Here is a 15,128-nt window from a genome sequence, read left to right as displayed (position 1 = left end):
AAGGTGATTAAGGAGTACAGCAAAGGTTTACCAGGCTGATTCCTGGGATGGCAGGTCTGTCATATGAGGAGATACTAAGTAGGTTAGGATTATATTCACTGGAGTTTAGAAGAGTGAGAGGGGATCTCATAGAAATTATAAAATTCTAACAGGGTTAGACAGAGTAAATTCAGAAAGAATGTTCTCAATGGTGTGACAGTCCAGAACTAGGGGTCATAGTTTGAGGATAAGGGGTAAACTTTTCAGAACTGAGGTGAGGAGAAGTTTCTTCATCCAGAGTGTGGTGAATGTGTGGAATTCGCTTTAATATAATGTAGTTGAGGCCAAAACACCGTCTAATTTGAAGAATAAATCAGACATAGCCCTTGGGGATAGAGAGATCAAGGGATTTGGGGGGAAGGGGGAATCAGGATATTGAATTCGATGATTAGCCGTCATCAAAATGAATGGCGGAGTAGACTCAAAGGGCTAAATGGCCTATTCCTGCTTCTAGCTTCTATGATCACATTTGCTAGTACCATCACTCAGGTCTCTTACTCAAGCACAATGCTGAGGGAGCTGTACTGTCAGAGATGCTGTTCTTGACCCAGGTTCAGTTCTTGTTCTGTATTTTTATTATTATTTTTATTGCGCATAGAATTTGCAGCAAAGAAACAGACCATTCATCCAATTAGTGCATTCTGGCTTGTCTCCTCCAACCTTACTTTTTCTGACCCCAGCACTATTGAGTCAGAGAGTCATAGAGGTTTGCAGCATTGAAACAGTCCCTTTGGCTCAACTTATCCATGCCGCCCTTTTTTTTAACAATTTAGCTAGTCCCAGTTGTCTGCATTGGGCCCATATCCCTCAATAACCATCTTACACATGTAACTGTTTAAGTGCTTTTAAAAGACAAAATTGTACCTACCTCTACTACTGCCTCTGGCAGCTCATTCCAGACATCACCACACTTTGTGTGAAAAGAATACCCCTCTGGACCCTACTGTATCTCTCCCCTCCCATCTTAAAAACCTATGGCCTCTTTAAACTCCCCTACTCTTGGGAAAAGATGTTGACTATGACCTGCTATTCTTTTCTTAAACCATGTGTTTATCTAGCTTTCTCTCAGGATATGAGCATCACTGGCAAGACCAGATTAATTGTCCCTCCCTACCTTGTTGCATGGCAGCAGCTTGGGAGGGCAGTTAAGAGTCAGCCATTTTGTTTTACTTGTCCAGAACAGTGTGACCATAGGCAGGCACAGGAAGCTGGTACATTCCAACCTAATCCAAGAGCAAAATACCACAGAGGCTGCAAATTTGGAATTCAAGCTGGAAAAACTGAGAACAATCAACAGGTTGGGCAGAGAAAGAGATCATGTTTCAGGCCCAATGGCCTTTCACAGTTTTTGACAGAGGAACATTGGCTCCTCTCCGCAGATGCTGAGTATTTTCAGAAATTTCACATACTTACATTCTAAACTAACCTGTAGAAATGATTGGCTGCATTTTATAGCCAGGACGAATCTAATTTTATCTTTCTTTCCACAGAAATACTAAATTAAACCCACTGTAATGACTTCATTCAGGCCATTGAGGTTGGCCTATTGGAATGTGAACTCCCTCATTAAGGAGTCAATTGTTGGGCCAATCAGGGAGTCTTTTCCTTGCATTTAACTGGAAGTGTCATTCCTCTGGCACTCCTGAAGATAGACTGCTGACTGATAACACTTTGTGCACTGCTGTAGGAATTATAAATAAAGGCATTCCAGTGAAGGCACTTCTGCTTCTGAAGACTCATTACATTCACTTAATATTATACCTTATTTCTAATGTTTACCAATACAAATATAAATCTCTTAAAACTACCTTCATTTTCCTAATAGCGCAGACAGTCTCCCATGCCAAGGTGTCATAGATACGGGGTTCAAAACTGAGTGAGAAGATGGTTTACCCAGGGCTTGTTTGACAGGCCCCCAACAAGGCAGGTGGATGGAAGAATGGGGAGTTGAACCAATGGAAGGGGATTCCTCTGGACTTCACACAAACAGTGACCCAAGCCAGGAATCGAACCCTGGTTCCTAGCGCTGTGAGGCAGCAGTGCTAACCATTGTACAACCGTGCTGCCTGGTTCATAGAGGTTAAATATAAAATTATGCCAAACATTTTGGACCATTGTTAATGGACAAAATGCAGGCATTGAGGACTAATGGTTTGTGTAATGTGGCAATCGTTGGTTTTCACAGGTTCAGAGAATATTCCTGCAGAGTGGACTCCATGACCAATATAGAGACTGTCAGGTTTTACGCTTCGAGTAAGTACCTCACATAGCTTGACACTGACACGATATACAGATAATACCCTTCCTTTGCAATTTAAAAGTGCCAGGAATGATTGTGCATCTGCACTAGGCTCTCACCGTGTTCATCCACGTGTGCACGATTTGTCCCACAGCTAACCCTCATCACTGTGCGCCAAGCTCCAGCTGGTGCCAGTGCTGGTTTGTGGCTTCACACTGGGGATTTCACTCAAGCAGATGGTCCCCCAGCTCGTCCTAGATTCACCCGATTTATTCCAGCGATGAGGGGTTTATCTTTCGAAGAGAGATCGGACAGTTTAGGCCAGTACTCCCTGGAATGCAGGAGAATTGTACCAGATGTTAAGGGGGATTGACAAAGTAGAGGTGGAGAGGATGGTTCCTCTTGTGGGGAAATTTCAACAAGAGGTCATGGTTTTAGGGGTGGTAGATTTAAAACAGAGGTGAGAAGGAATTACTTCTCTCAAAGGATGGTGAATCTGTGGAATTCATTGCCGCAGAGTGTGGTGGATGCTGGGATTTTGTGTGAGTTTAAGGAGTAGAGGGGCAGATTTTTAATTAGTAACGAAGGGTTATGGAGAACGGGTAAGAAAGTGGAGTTGGGGTCGTGATGAGTTTAGCCATGATCGTATTGGCTAGTGGAGCAGGCTGGAGGGACTAAATTGCCCCTCATGGTTCTGTCCCACACTGACCTGCTCCCTCCGTCACCCCAAACATTCACTCTTGAGCTCACAGCTGATCCCCACCCTCCCTTGAGCCCCCGCCTCCACCTTGGAAACATCCTCCCCAGCTCCTACCAAGCCAGTCCTGAGCCTCATTGGCTATCCCCTGCTCCCTGACTTGCCTCCGCTCGAGCCCACATCGCCCCTCCCCTAGATCCTCCACTGCTCCTCCTCCAAACTCCCATTGGCCACCTCCTGAGGCCACACAGGCGATCACACAAGCCTCCATTGGCTCCTTCCTGAGCCCTCAGCTGCCCTGCCACCGTGTGGTACTCCAGTCTGCAGCCATTGTGATCTATGTTCCAACTGGTTTAAGCTTAAAGTTGATTTATTAGTGTCATAAGTAGGCTTACATTAACACTGCAATGAAGTTACTGTGAAAATCCCCTAGTCCCCACACCCCAGCACCTGTTTGGCGACACTGAGGTAGAATTTAGCACGGCCAATGCACCCTAACCAGCACGTCTTTCAGACTGTGGAAGGAAACCGGAGCACCCGGAGGAAACCCACGCTGACAGGGAGAAGAATGCACAGACTCCACACAGACAGTGACCCAAGGCTGGGAATGGAATCCGAGACCCTGATGCTGTGAGGCAGCAGTGCTCACCACTGTGACACCATAGCGGTGATATTCAGTTACCTCAGAGTACCAAATAATACTGCCTTCAATACGTGCATATTAATCTGGATATATTTAGCACACCACACACAGATTTCACAAAATTTGAATGCAGGAAATGATATAGAGCCAGTACATTTGAAGAATTTATAGTCTGGGAAGTAGACTAACTTTGTAAACAGAGTTTACTGACTGCCTTTTGAGTTGTTTCTACTGTGGCCAATATGACACGCAAATCCAGAGAAAATTCAATAAACCTGCTTCAGCTTTTTGACAGATCTGCCGCATTTTAATAATCAGAGCTCAGTAGTCACTGGCTTTGACGCCACAGGCATTACAACGGGAAACTGCAGTCACCAAACTCAACCAATCAAAATCAAGGCAAGGATTTATCCCTTCACAACCTACTCCACTGAGCGTGGAGCTCAACACTTTCTTCCCCGTGTCTGCATGGGTTTCCTCCGGGTGCTCCAGTTTCCTCCCACAGTCTGAAAGACATGCTGGTTAAGGTGCATTAGCCACGCTAAATTCTCCCTCAGTACACCTGAATAGGTGCTGGAGTGTGGTGATCAGGGGATTTTTATAGTAACCTCATTGCCATGTTAATGTAAGCCAACTTGTGACACTAACAAGTAAAGTTTAAACTATTGCCACCTATTCAAACAGACAATTCTTTTAATATATTTGTTCATGAACTATGGATGTCATTGGTTGGGCCAGCATTTGTTGCTCATCTCTGAGGGTAATTAAAAGTTCATAACAGTCAACAACATTGCTATGGGTCTGGAGTCTGGAGTCACATGCAGGCCAGGCCAGGTAAGGCCAGCAGATTTCCTTCCCTAAAGGATATTAGTGAACCAAATGAGTTTGTTTCGATAAAAGCTTCCTAGTGGGTCACTTGAAATACACCTTGAGTGAAATGCTTTAATGCTCCCCCAATGCCAAAATCAAATGTAAAATTTAAGATCCAGGCTAACTTCATAATGGACCTTGAAGCTTCTGATCTGGTCCTTAGCAATGGGTAACAAATGCTGGCCTTGTCCCTGATGCACACATTTCTTTGAGACAGTTAATTAAATTTGTCATAAATATACAAACCACATTTATTGCTAATTCTGTACAGTTCAATCTCACAGTCTCCCGACATGAATCAAGGATTTGCATTACTGACTTGCCCTGTGCTTTATATTGAGGGACGATTTGCAATTTCAAATGTGATGTCTTTGGATGTGACCAGGCCTTGCATCTCAGATTAACTTGATGCCAGGGTTCCCACAACAATGTTTGAAGGCGAGTTAGGAAAAATTCCAGTGTCTTGTGCCAAGTTTCGTTCCATGACTCAGAAGTTCCCAACCTTGCTGTGTCTGAGGAAGCACTTCCCTATTATAAAAATTCCAGAGACCTGTCATAAGATAAATGTCAATTCTGTGGATAGTGATGAAGACTGTCAGAGAATACAGCAGGATATCGATAGGCTGGAAAACTGGGCAGAGAAATGGCAGGTGGAATTTAATCCGGACAAATGAGAGGTGATGCATTTTGGTAGATCCAATTTAGATGAGTGATAAAATAAATGACAGAACCATCAGGAGCATAAAAACACACAGGGACATCTGGGTGTACAGATCCACAGATCATTAAAAGTGGCAGCAAAGATGAAACAGGTAGTGAAGAAAGCATATGGTATGCTTACCTTCATTGGATGGGGTATCGAGTATAAAAATTGGTAAACTATGTTACAGTTGTATGAAATGTGGTTAGGCCACATTTGGAATGCTGTTTCCAGTTCTGGTCACCACACTGCCAGAAGGACGAGGAGGCTTTGGAGAGAGTGCAGAAAAGGTTTATCAGGATGTTGCCTAGTCTGGAAGGTATTAGCTATGAGGAGGGATTGAATAGACTAAGATTGTTCTTCACAGAGGCTGAGGATGACTAAATCAAAGTTTATAAAATTGAGAGGTATAGATAGGGTGAACAATCGGAAGCTTCTTCCCAGGGCAGAAATGACAATTACATGGGGGCACAAGTTCAAGGTAAGGGTGAAAATGTTCAATGGAGATGTGTTTTACACAGAGGGAGGTGGGGGCCTGCAATGCACTGCCAAGTGAAGTGGTTGAAGGGCTCATGTTAGTGACGTTTAAGACTTAGCTGGATAGATACATGAATTCAAGGTAAGGGGGGAAATGTTCAATGGAGATACGCGAGGGAATTTTTTTTACACAGAGTGATGGGTGCTTGGAATGCACTACCAAGTGAGGGGGTTGAGACAGTTATGTTAGCCACATTTAAGACTTATCTTGATAGGCATATGAACAAACAGGGATATCAGTGGTTGGTCCAGACAGGACAACGTGTTCAGTGCAAGCTTGGAGGGCCAAAGGTCCTGTTCCTGTGCTATACTGTTTTTTGTTCTTTGATCTTGTTTTTCTCTATGCACCTCCTGCCTGTCTTACTGAGTCAGAAATTTCGATTTTAGTTTCAGATTTCCAGCACCCGCAGTATTTTGCTTTTGGACCAGAATAGTAGAGCTGTCTGGGGATAATTCTGAAACATTCCCAAGCCAAATTCCAAATGTCAACATTTTCAGTAGCATTAGGTCCAAAAACTGACTTTAATTTTAGAAGAGGGTTGAGATTCAGGTGATAAATAATTTATGCGAAGCTTTGATGAATCCTGGTAGGTTTAAGGTCAGGGTTTACAAAGTGAGGAGGCTGAATGGATCTCCAACACTGCTGTTTAACCATACTCATTATCCACATGGTCTCAAATTCATACTTAGAAGCTTTAGTTACAAATATGTGTTAAAGGCAAAAGGTTGTGTTAACCTATTCGGCAAGATTCTTAATGGTCACATTTATTTCCTGAAACTATGGCAAACAAGCAGCTAATGACTTTAATGAATTTAACTGCACCAGACCTGTTAAGGTCAGCCAGGCATATCATGTGTGTTAGTAACCTGTGATAGTAAAATGGGAAGTGACCACCATAACACTATGAAGTTTCCCTTCCCAGTTAGATCAATGTTTAAATCACCATTACTTTTCATTCATTTATGGAGCATGAGTGTCGTTCGCTGGACCAGCATTTATTGCCCATCCCTAGTTGCCCTTGAACTGAATGGCTTGCCAGGCCATTTCAGAGGACAGTTGAGAGTCCCTTAGTGCCCCTTCGTGCCCCAGGATGTACATATTTAGATAGAGTAGCCGTGGTAAATGTGTGGCGTTACAGCGATAGGGCTCGGAGAGGGCCTGGGTGAAATGCTCTTTGCGCAGGCTTGTTTGCCCAATGTCCTCGTCTGCACTTCAGGAATTCTATGACTCTATAATCAGACAGTGTGAGAACAATGGAAATAGATGTTCCACTCATAGGACAGAGGAAAGTCTTTTTATTCATTGGTGGGACATGGGCATCACTCGCTCCCCAGCATTTATTGCCCATCCACAGTTGACTTTGGAGGGCAGTTGAGAGTTAAACCACATTGCTGTGTTTCTGGAACCACAAGTAGGCCAGACCAGGTAAGGACAGCAGATTTCCTTCCCTAATGGACATTAGTGAATTGATGGCATGTATTGCAGAAGTCTCACAACGATGAATTGGGATTCTACTTCTCCACCTGAATTTTCCAGTCCTGCCCCACCCTCCCTCTCCCCCACCACCATGGGAATAATAACGGGCAGGAGCCTGAACATGGAAAGCTCCGTTGATCTTGGATGGGGTTTTCTGGTTTTGGGGCAAGCACAGATGGAAAATCCCACCCCTCAGGACTGAAAACTTGCTGGTGCTCCAAATATTGAGCACCTCAATAGTCAGCGCTAATACTGCGCGTTCAGCTGGATATTGCAAGAGTGGATGGTAGTTTGCAACTTCAAAACAGAAAATTACGATTTTTTTTGTTTTCGGTCCATCCCTTATTTAACCAGGAACCAATTTTTGATAATGTGAAGATTGCTGAAAAGAGACACAAGTTGTCGAAACTTTTCATCTTGCATTCATCAGAACAAACACTAGAATGCCGAATTTCAAAGGATCACAAGAATGTATGCTGCAGAAGAAACTGCAAACAAAAGGAATATGTTCAAGCCTTGGGGCTTTTTTGAATTACTCGGCACCTTGGGGAGCCTATTATGCCCTGCATCTCTTTCCATTGGTGGCCATTCAATGTCAACTTGCAACCAATTCGTACTCTTTTCTCCCATAATATGATTTATTGTTTAAAATTTGACATTCTTGTGTTTGTCCTGATGAGTGCGAGATTAAAACAGGCAGCATGTCTCTCCTTCCAGCAGTATTCAAGTCTTGTAATAACAAGCGACTGATGATGTGGAGAAGTCTGCTGCTATTATTTAAAATGAAAACCTGTTTTTACATTGGCTGCATCTCCAGAGAGAAATCAAACAGTTCGCATTTCAATGTCTATCAAGTTATCCCTGAGAAATCAATAGCCCTGACATTGCAATCCTGTTTAAAGTCAGGCAGCCTGCTATCACATTACACGGGCTGACTGGCAAGTTATTTCATGCACATTAAGCTAATGTGTAGAATTAAAATTAAATGCCCTGCAAAAGCACGTGAAAAACAACCATTATATCAGATGAGAGAATAAAATCCGTGATGATTGCATTTACATTGCTCTTACACATTCAGGAATTAATGATTTTATTTAATAAGCTGGCTACAAGCGCAGCATTCACAACCCCTCAAATCTGTCTCACATCGTCACGGAAAGGCAAAGAAGTCATGGGCGGCATGAACGGAGGTTAGCACTGCTGCCTCACGGTGCCAGGGACCCGGGTTCAATTCCGGCCTCGGGCCACTGTCTGTGTGGAGTTTGCATGTTCTCCCATGTTTGCGTGGGTCTCTTCCGGGTGCTCCGGTTTCCTCACACAGTCCAAAGATGTGTGGGTTTGGTGTTTTTGGCCATGCTAAATTGCCCCTTAGGGTCAGGGGGACCAGCAGAGTAAATACGCTGGGGATGTTATGGGGATGGAGCCTGGGTGGGATGGTTGACGGTGCAGGCTTAATGGGCTGAATGGCCTCCTTCTGTACTGTAGGAATTCTGCGATGGGATGCCCTATTTTTCATCCATGTAAACCTCAATGTGAAAACAATCTGAAGATTTGACTGACCCCTCGAAACCTTCCTGCGGATGCCAAGGAGCCCTCAATCCCTGCTTGAGAACCCCTGCCTTTACCAACACCCAAAAAACATTTTCTTTACTTTCTTTGCCATGCGAATGTTAATTAATTACATTCCTTCACCAAGTTAGAAGTAATGTACTGGGCTTAAGGAAAGAATTGACATTTCTATTACGCCTTTCACAACTTCAGGATGAACAACCAGTCTTCCCGGCCAAGGGAGCAGTTCTGTAGCGTAACCAAGCTTTACATCTTCATCACAATCTCAATCTATTTCGTCATCCAGGGAGCTCTGATTTGTTTGCTTTATTTTTCTCATTTGTGGGAATACATTTCGGGTTCGTGCCCAAACTAGCCGCTCTTTTTCACTGTTGTAATATAGCATAATGGCAGTCAATTTATACACGGCAAGCTCCCAAAAACAAAACTGTATTAAATAGCTCTGTCATCTGCTTCAGTGATGTCGGTTGAGAGATAAATATTTGCCCAGGACATCAGGAACAGCTCTCCCATTCTCCTTCAATGTGGTACCTTGGTCTCGAGGGTGTTGGCTATGAGGAGAGGTTGAATAAACTAGGATTGTTGTCACTGGGAAGACAGAGGCTGAGGGGAGACCTGATAGAGGTCTACAAAATTATGAGAGGAACAGTGTGGATAGACAGAGACTTTTTCCCAGGGCGGACTTGTCAATCACAAGGGGTCACTGGTTCAGGGTGAGAGGGAGAAAGCTTAAGGGAGATGTGTGGGGGATGTTCTTCACATGGAGAGTGGTGGGTCCCTGCTTTGCGCTGCCAGAGGAGGCGATGGAAGCAGGCACATTAGCAACATTTACAAAGAGCAAAGAAAATTACAGCACAGGAACAGATCCTTCAAGCCTGCACCAACCATGCTGCCTGACTTAACTAAAACCCCCTATCCTTCCGGGGACCATATCCCTCTATTCCCATCCTATTTGTCATGACACCCCTTTAAAGTCACTATCGTATCTGTTTCCACTACCTCCCCCAGCAGCAAGTTCCAGGCACCCGCCACCCTCATTTAAGAAGTATCTGGATGGGTACATCAAAAGGCAGGGGGAAGGGAAGAACGTTTTTTTTTAGTTTAGATACAGCATGCACCTCCCTCAAGACAGCAATGGGCTGTCAGATTGGATACCGGGCTCACATTTCTGGAGTGGGATTTGAACCTTTAACCAGTAGACTGAGGTGAGAAAGCTGTCACTGGTCCACAGCTGACACCCTGAGTTGTGTTGGGGATGTGATGGCCCTTGTGTAAGTGTGAGACCTTTCTTATTTTCTTCCTCTCGCCTCTGTAGCATTTCCTTGTGGTATAAATGGTACATGCTGCTGCCAGTGTGAGTTAGTGGTGGAGGGAAAGCAACTCTTTCATTCAAATCTAACAGATTAGTGCAGCCGAGCAGTGTAGTGAGAGCGATGCTGAGCTCCAAATCTCCTGCCCTCGTATATATAGGAGGGAATTCTCCGATCTCACTCGCGGCTGGGATTCTCCAGTCCCTCTGCTGTGAATGGAGATCTGGCTGAGGGCCAAGTTCTCAATTCTTACTGGCAGTGGTGTCAAGATGAACAAGATCAGTGAGTTGCAGCCAATGTGCAATCTCTGACTTGAGTTGTTCCCCACTTCAGACTGTGTAAATTATTTGCTGCGTTATACTCTCAGTAATGCAACATAAATTCTGCTGTCACGAATTATGTTGTAAGATGCTAGCAGATTGGAACAAACAAAGAACAAGGAAAATTACAGCACAGGAACAACCCTGTGCCCTTCCGGGGTCCATATCCCTCTATTCCCATCTGATTCCATTCATGTATTTGTCCAGGCGCTTCTTAAAAGTCACTGTTGTATCTGCTTCCATTACCTCCCCTGTGTCAAAAAACTTGCCTCCTGCATCTCCTAAAGAGCAAACAGCTTCTTTAACTTTAGGAGACAGACAAACTCAGGATATCCCAAGGACCTTCACAGTCAGTGAAGGTCACTTTGTGATAGTAGGAAAGATGGCCTTGCAGTTAGGGTCTACAAAATGGGGCATTGATCAGATCATTTGTTTCAATGACTTTGACTGAGAGACAGACATTGGCTTTAATATCAGGGAGACCATTGCTGCTCATAGAATCCCTACAGTGCAGAAGGAGGCCATACAGCCCATCGAGTCTGTACCAGCAACAATCCCATCCAGACCCTATTCCTGTAACACACATTTACACTGACACTAAGGGGCAACTTAGCATGGCCACTCAACCTAACCCGCACACATCTTTGGACTGTGGGAGGAAACCAGAGCACCCGGAGGAAACACACGCAGGCATGGGGAGAATGTGCAGACTCCACACAGGCAATGACCCAAGCCCAGAATTGAACCTGGGACCCTGGCGCTGTGAGGCAGCAGTGCTAACCAGTGTGCCACCACGCCACCCCAAAGCACATCCAGATACGATAGTGACTTTTGAGGGTTGTCTTGACAAATACATAAATATGATGGGAATAGAGGGATATGGTCACTGGAAAGGTAAAAGGTTTTAGTTCAGGCAGGCAGCATAGTCAGTGCAGACTTGGATGGTTGAAGGGCCTGTTCCAGTGCTGTAATTTTCTTTATTCTTTGAAGTATCTTCAGACAGTGAGCCAAGGACTTGCCTTCAGACAAAGCACATGTGAATGAGTAGTTATTCTCTAAATTTAAATTAAAGCATCATCCAAAATTATCTGAGTTCACCATTTTTAGCTCTTGAATTCTCTCTATCTCTCGATCCTATTTTGTGAAGCTCTTGTAAACCAAGCTTGGGTCACCTGCTCTATTCATAACCTGTCCAAAATTGGCTCAGTGTCAAATACTTACCTGACGTCCACTCCTGTGAAGTAGGATGATTGCACTATGTTAAGGGCACCATATAAATGCAAGTTGTTGCTGTTACTTGTGCTTTTCAGGAATGGGAGTGTGGTTGTACTGTTCGACCTCTATTTCTCCACCTCTGTCTCAAACACCAAGGTGAAGACGGAAATGTTGACCGCCATCGAGATTAACCAGGGGTCATTTATGGGAAACTTCCAAATCGACAAAGAGAGCATCCAGATCACAGGTGAGGGGATAGACTGAGGCCGAAGTGGAGTGATGACTTGGGTACAGTGTCAGGCCAGAGTTCTCCGGTCTCCCATGCCCTGTTGAGGCAAAAGCAGAAAATTTGGCACTCAGTCAAATCTCCATTCACAGCAGCAGGACTGGAAACTCCCAGCTTCCTATTTATTTTAGTGTCACAAGTAGGCTTAGGGGAATTAGGGGAATTTCACAGTAACTTCATTGCAGTGTTAATGTATTTTTACTTGCGACTAATAATTAAACTTTACTTTTTACTTTACGTATTAACACTGCAATGAAGTTACTGTGAAAATGCCTTGTTTGCCACTCTCCGGCGCCTGTTCGGGTATACTGAGAGAGAATTTAGTGTGACCAATGCACCCTAACCCAGAATCCCAGCTGCAGGCAAGGTGGGAGAATTCTGGTCATTATGCCTACTTTATCACTGGGGTTTAATGTTTAATTGAGCTCATTTCTCTTCACTCTCCAGCACCAGAGCTGTGGACAACCCAGCAGCCATCAAGCAAGCCAACACCAACAACAGGTAGGTGATGATTTAGTGTTATCTTTGTTTCAATACTAAGGTTTGATGTTTAACTGGGCTCATTTCTCTACACTCTCCAGCACCAGAGCTATCAACAGCACAGCAACCATCGAGCAAGCCAATGCCAACAACAGGTAGGTGATGATTTAGTGTTTTCTCTGTTTCAATACTAAAGTTTGATGTTTTACTGAGTTCATTTCTCTACACTCTCCAGCACCAGAGCAATGGACAACACAGCAGCCATCAAGCAAGCCAATGCCAACAACAGGTAGGTGATGATTTAGTATTATCTCTGTTCAATACTAGGGTTTAATGTTTTACTGAGCTCATTTCTCTACACTCGACAGCACCAGAGCTATCGACAGCACAGCAACCATCAAGCAAGCCAACGCCAACAACAGGTAGGTGATGATTTAGTGTTTTCTCTGTTTCAATACTAGGGTTTGATGTTTAAGAACATAAGAAATAACTGAGCTGATTACTTACTATTGCAGAAGAAAGAGACATGTTTCTAGACTTAATCATTTTGCACTCATCAGGACAACTGCAAGAAGACCAAATTTCAAACAATTACATTTGACATTCTTATATTTGTCTTAATGAGTGCAGGATGGAAAAGCTTCAACAATTTCTCGATCTTTTCAATTATATTCGATTTGTGTCCTAAGAAGTGACTGTTTGTATTCCATATTCTCACCAGCACCAGAGGAGTGGACAACACAGCAAACATCGAACGAGCCAACACCAACAACAGGTCTGTATCCCATACAGAGATCAATGAGTTCAATTGAAATATTGAGGTCAATTTTATGTCAAGGTCATAGCACCCCATCTTACTGAAGGATTAATGCACAGTGAACCTGTGTGTTCCCTCCCTACATAGGTTCTATCTACACAGGTTCTGCATCTATTTGTAAAGTTGATCCCATCAAAGAACCTGAAACTCTCTGTCCATGTTGAATCAACTGATGCCAGCTCATGTAACAAGGGTGATCCTGGACTTAGCGGGATGCCTCTGATCATGATGACATTCCATGATCGAAAAGTGCACTTGTTCCCGGGATCTGGGTGACATTTGCAATTCTGGGTTGGCCGCATGTAGACTTGATCACCTTGAGTATGTGAACCCTGTGCATCCAGAGCAGCTTCATAGGATAGTGCTGCAAAATATATGTTAACCGCATCTGACGGCTGAATTAAGGAAGGATGCCAGGGACAGCCAGCATCTTTAGAACCGCATCCAACTTTTCCCAAAGGTACAGGAGTCTAAAACTAGAGGGCATAGGTTTAAAGTGGGGGGGGGGGAGAGATACAAAAGGGTCCAGGGGGGCAATTTTTTCACACAGAGGGATGTGAGTGTTTGGAATGAGCTGCCAGAGGTCGTAGTAGAGGCTTTTAAAAAGCATTTAGACAGTCAAGATGGGTACAGAGGGATATGGGCCAACTGCGGGCAATTGAGGCTAGCTTAATGGTTAAAAACAGGATGGCATGGACAAATAGGGCTGAAGGGCCAGTTTCCATGCCATAAAATTCTTTAACTCAATGAATCAGTGACTTCACAAGAGGAGGAGAAATGGAAGAGGGAGTGGAAATAGAAATAAAGAAACATAGGAACTAGAAACAGGAGAAGGCCATTTGGCCCTTTGAGCCTGCTCTGCCAATCATTATGATCATGGCTGATCATTAAATTCAATATCTTGATCCCTCCAAATATTTCTTGACTGACAGTTCTTTCTCTGACCTATTCTGGTAATTGTACATTCATAGAATCCCTACAGTGCAGAAGGAGGCCATTTGGCCCATTGAGCGAGCCTGCACTGACAACAATCCCACCCAGGCCCCATCCCCATAACCCCATAAATTTACTCTGTAATCCCCCTGACACGAAGGGACAATGTAGCATGTCTTTCGGAATGTGGGAGGAAACCGGAGCACCCGGAGAAAACCCATGGAGACACGGGGAGAACAGGAAACGCTAGACAGATAGTCACTCACACAAGGCTGGAATTGAACCCGGGTCCCTGGCTCGGTGAGGCAGCAGAGCTAACCTAAATAGGAGCTGAAGAGAAATGTTTCACTGTTACTGCAACTTGGCTGTACTTATTGTTTTATTTCTTTCTGTCAAAGGACATTGCCTCCCAGGAAATAGGGTGTGTGCTGATGGCATAACGTGTATTGACCAAGACTTGTTCTGCAATGGAGCAGTGAATTGTCCTGACAGTTCAGATGAAAATGAACAACACTGCGGTATTTATCTCCTTTTGAGATATCTTAGTTTGGATTTCCTATGTATATATGTTAATAATTAATTTAATCCAACAATCAGAGTGAATACTTGATAATTATTTGTCCAAAGTGCTTAAAATATATTTAATTATTGATTACCAGAGAGTTGACATGAAATATTTTATCATTGTCATGCAAATTATCAAGTCAAATATGTATTTATTGTTTAGAAACATAGAAACCCGACAGTGCAGAAAAAGGCCCATTGAGTCTGCACTGACAATAATCCCACCCAAGCCCTATCCCCGTGATCACACATATTTACCCTGCAAATCCTTCTAACCTACGCATCCTATTGGGACACTAAGGGGCAAGTTAGCATGGCCAATCAACCTAACCAACACATCTTTGGACTGTGGGAGGAAACTGAATCACTCAGAGGAAATCCACGCAGACGTGAAGAGAATGTACCGCAGAGACAGTGACGGAAACCAGGAAT

At 43.9% G+C, this 15,128-nt stretch overlaps 1 protein-coding gene across 1 annotated transcript in view; it reads left to right on the top strand.

Moving 5' to 3' along the window:
* Positions 1–15,128, top strand: part of tmprss15 (transmembrane serine protease 15) — an 87,522-nt gene that overhangs the window by 5,219 nt on the left and 67,175 nt on the right. Inside the window, exons 3-5 of the mRNA XM_080203205.1 lie at positions 2,225–2,292; positions 11,712–11,863; positions 14,531–14,650. Of these exons, the coding sequence (XP_080059331.1) occupies positions 2,225–2,292; positions 11,712–11,863; positions 14,531–14,650 (340 nt within the window). The remainder of the gene's footprint in view (positions 1–2,224; positions 2,293–11,711; positions 11,864–14,530; positions 14,651–15,128) is intronic.

This window comes from Carcharhinus amblyrhynchos, chromosome 15 (assembly GCF_965287045.1).
Source record: "Carcharhinus amblyrhynchos chromosome 15, sCarAmb.v2.hapA, whole genome shotgun sequence".
Classification (NCBI taxonomy): domain Eukaryota; kingdom Metazoa; phylum Chordata; class Chondrichthyes; order Carcharhiniformes; family Carcharhinidae; genus Carcharhinus; species Carcharhinus amblyrhynchos.
This window is presented reverse-complemented; position numbering and strand designations above follow the sequence as displayed.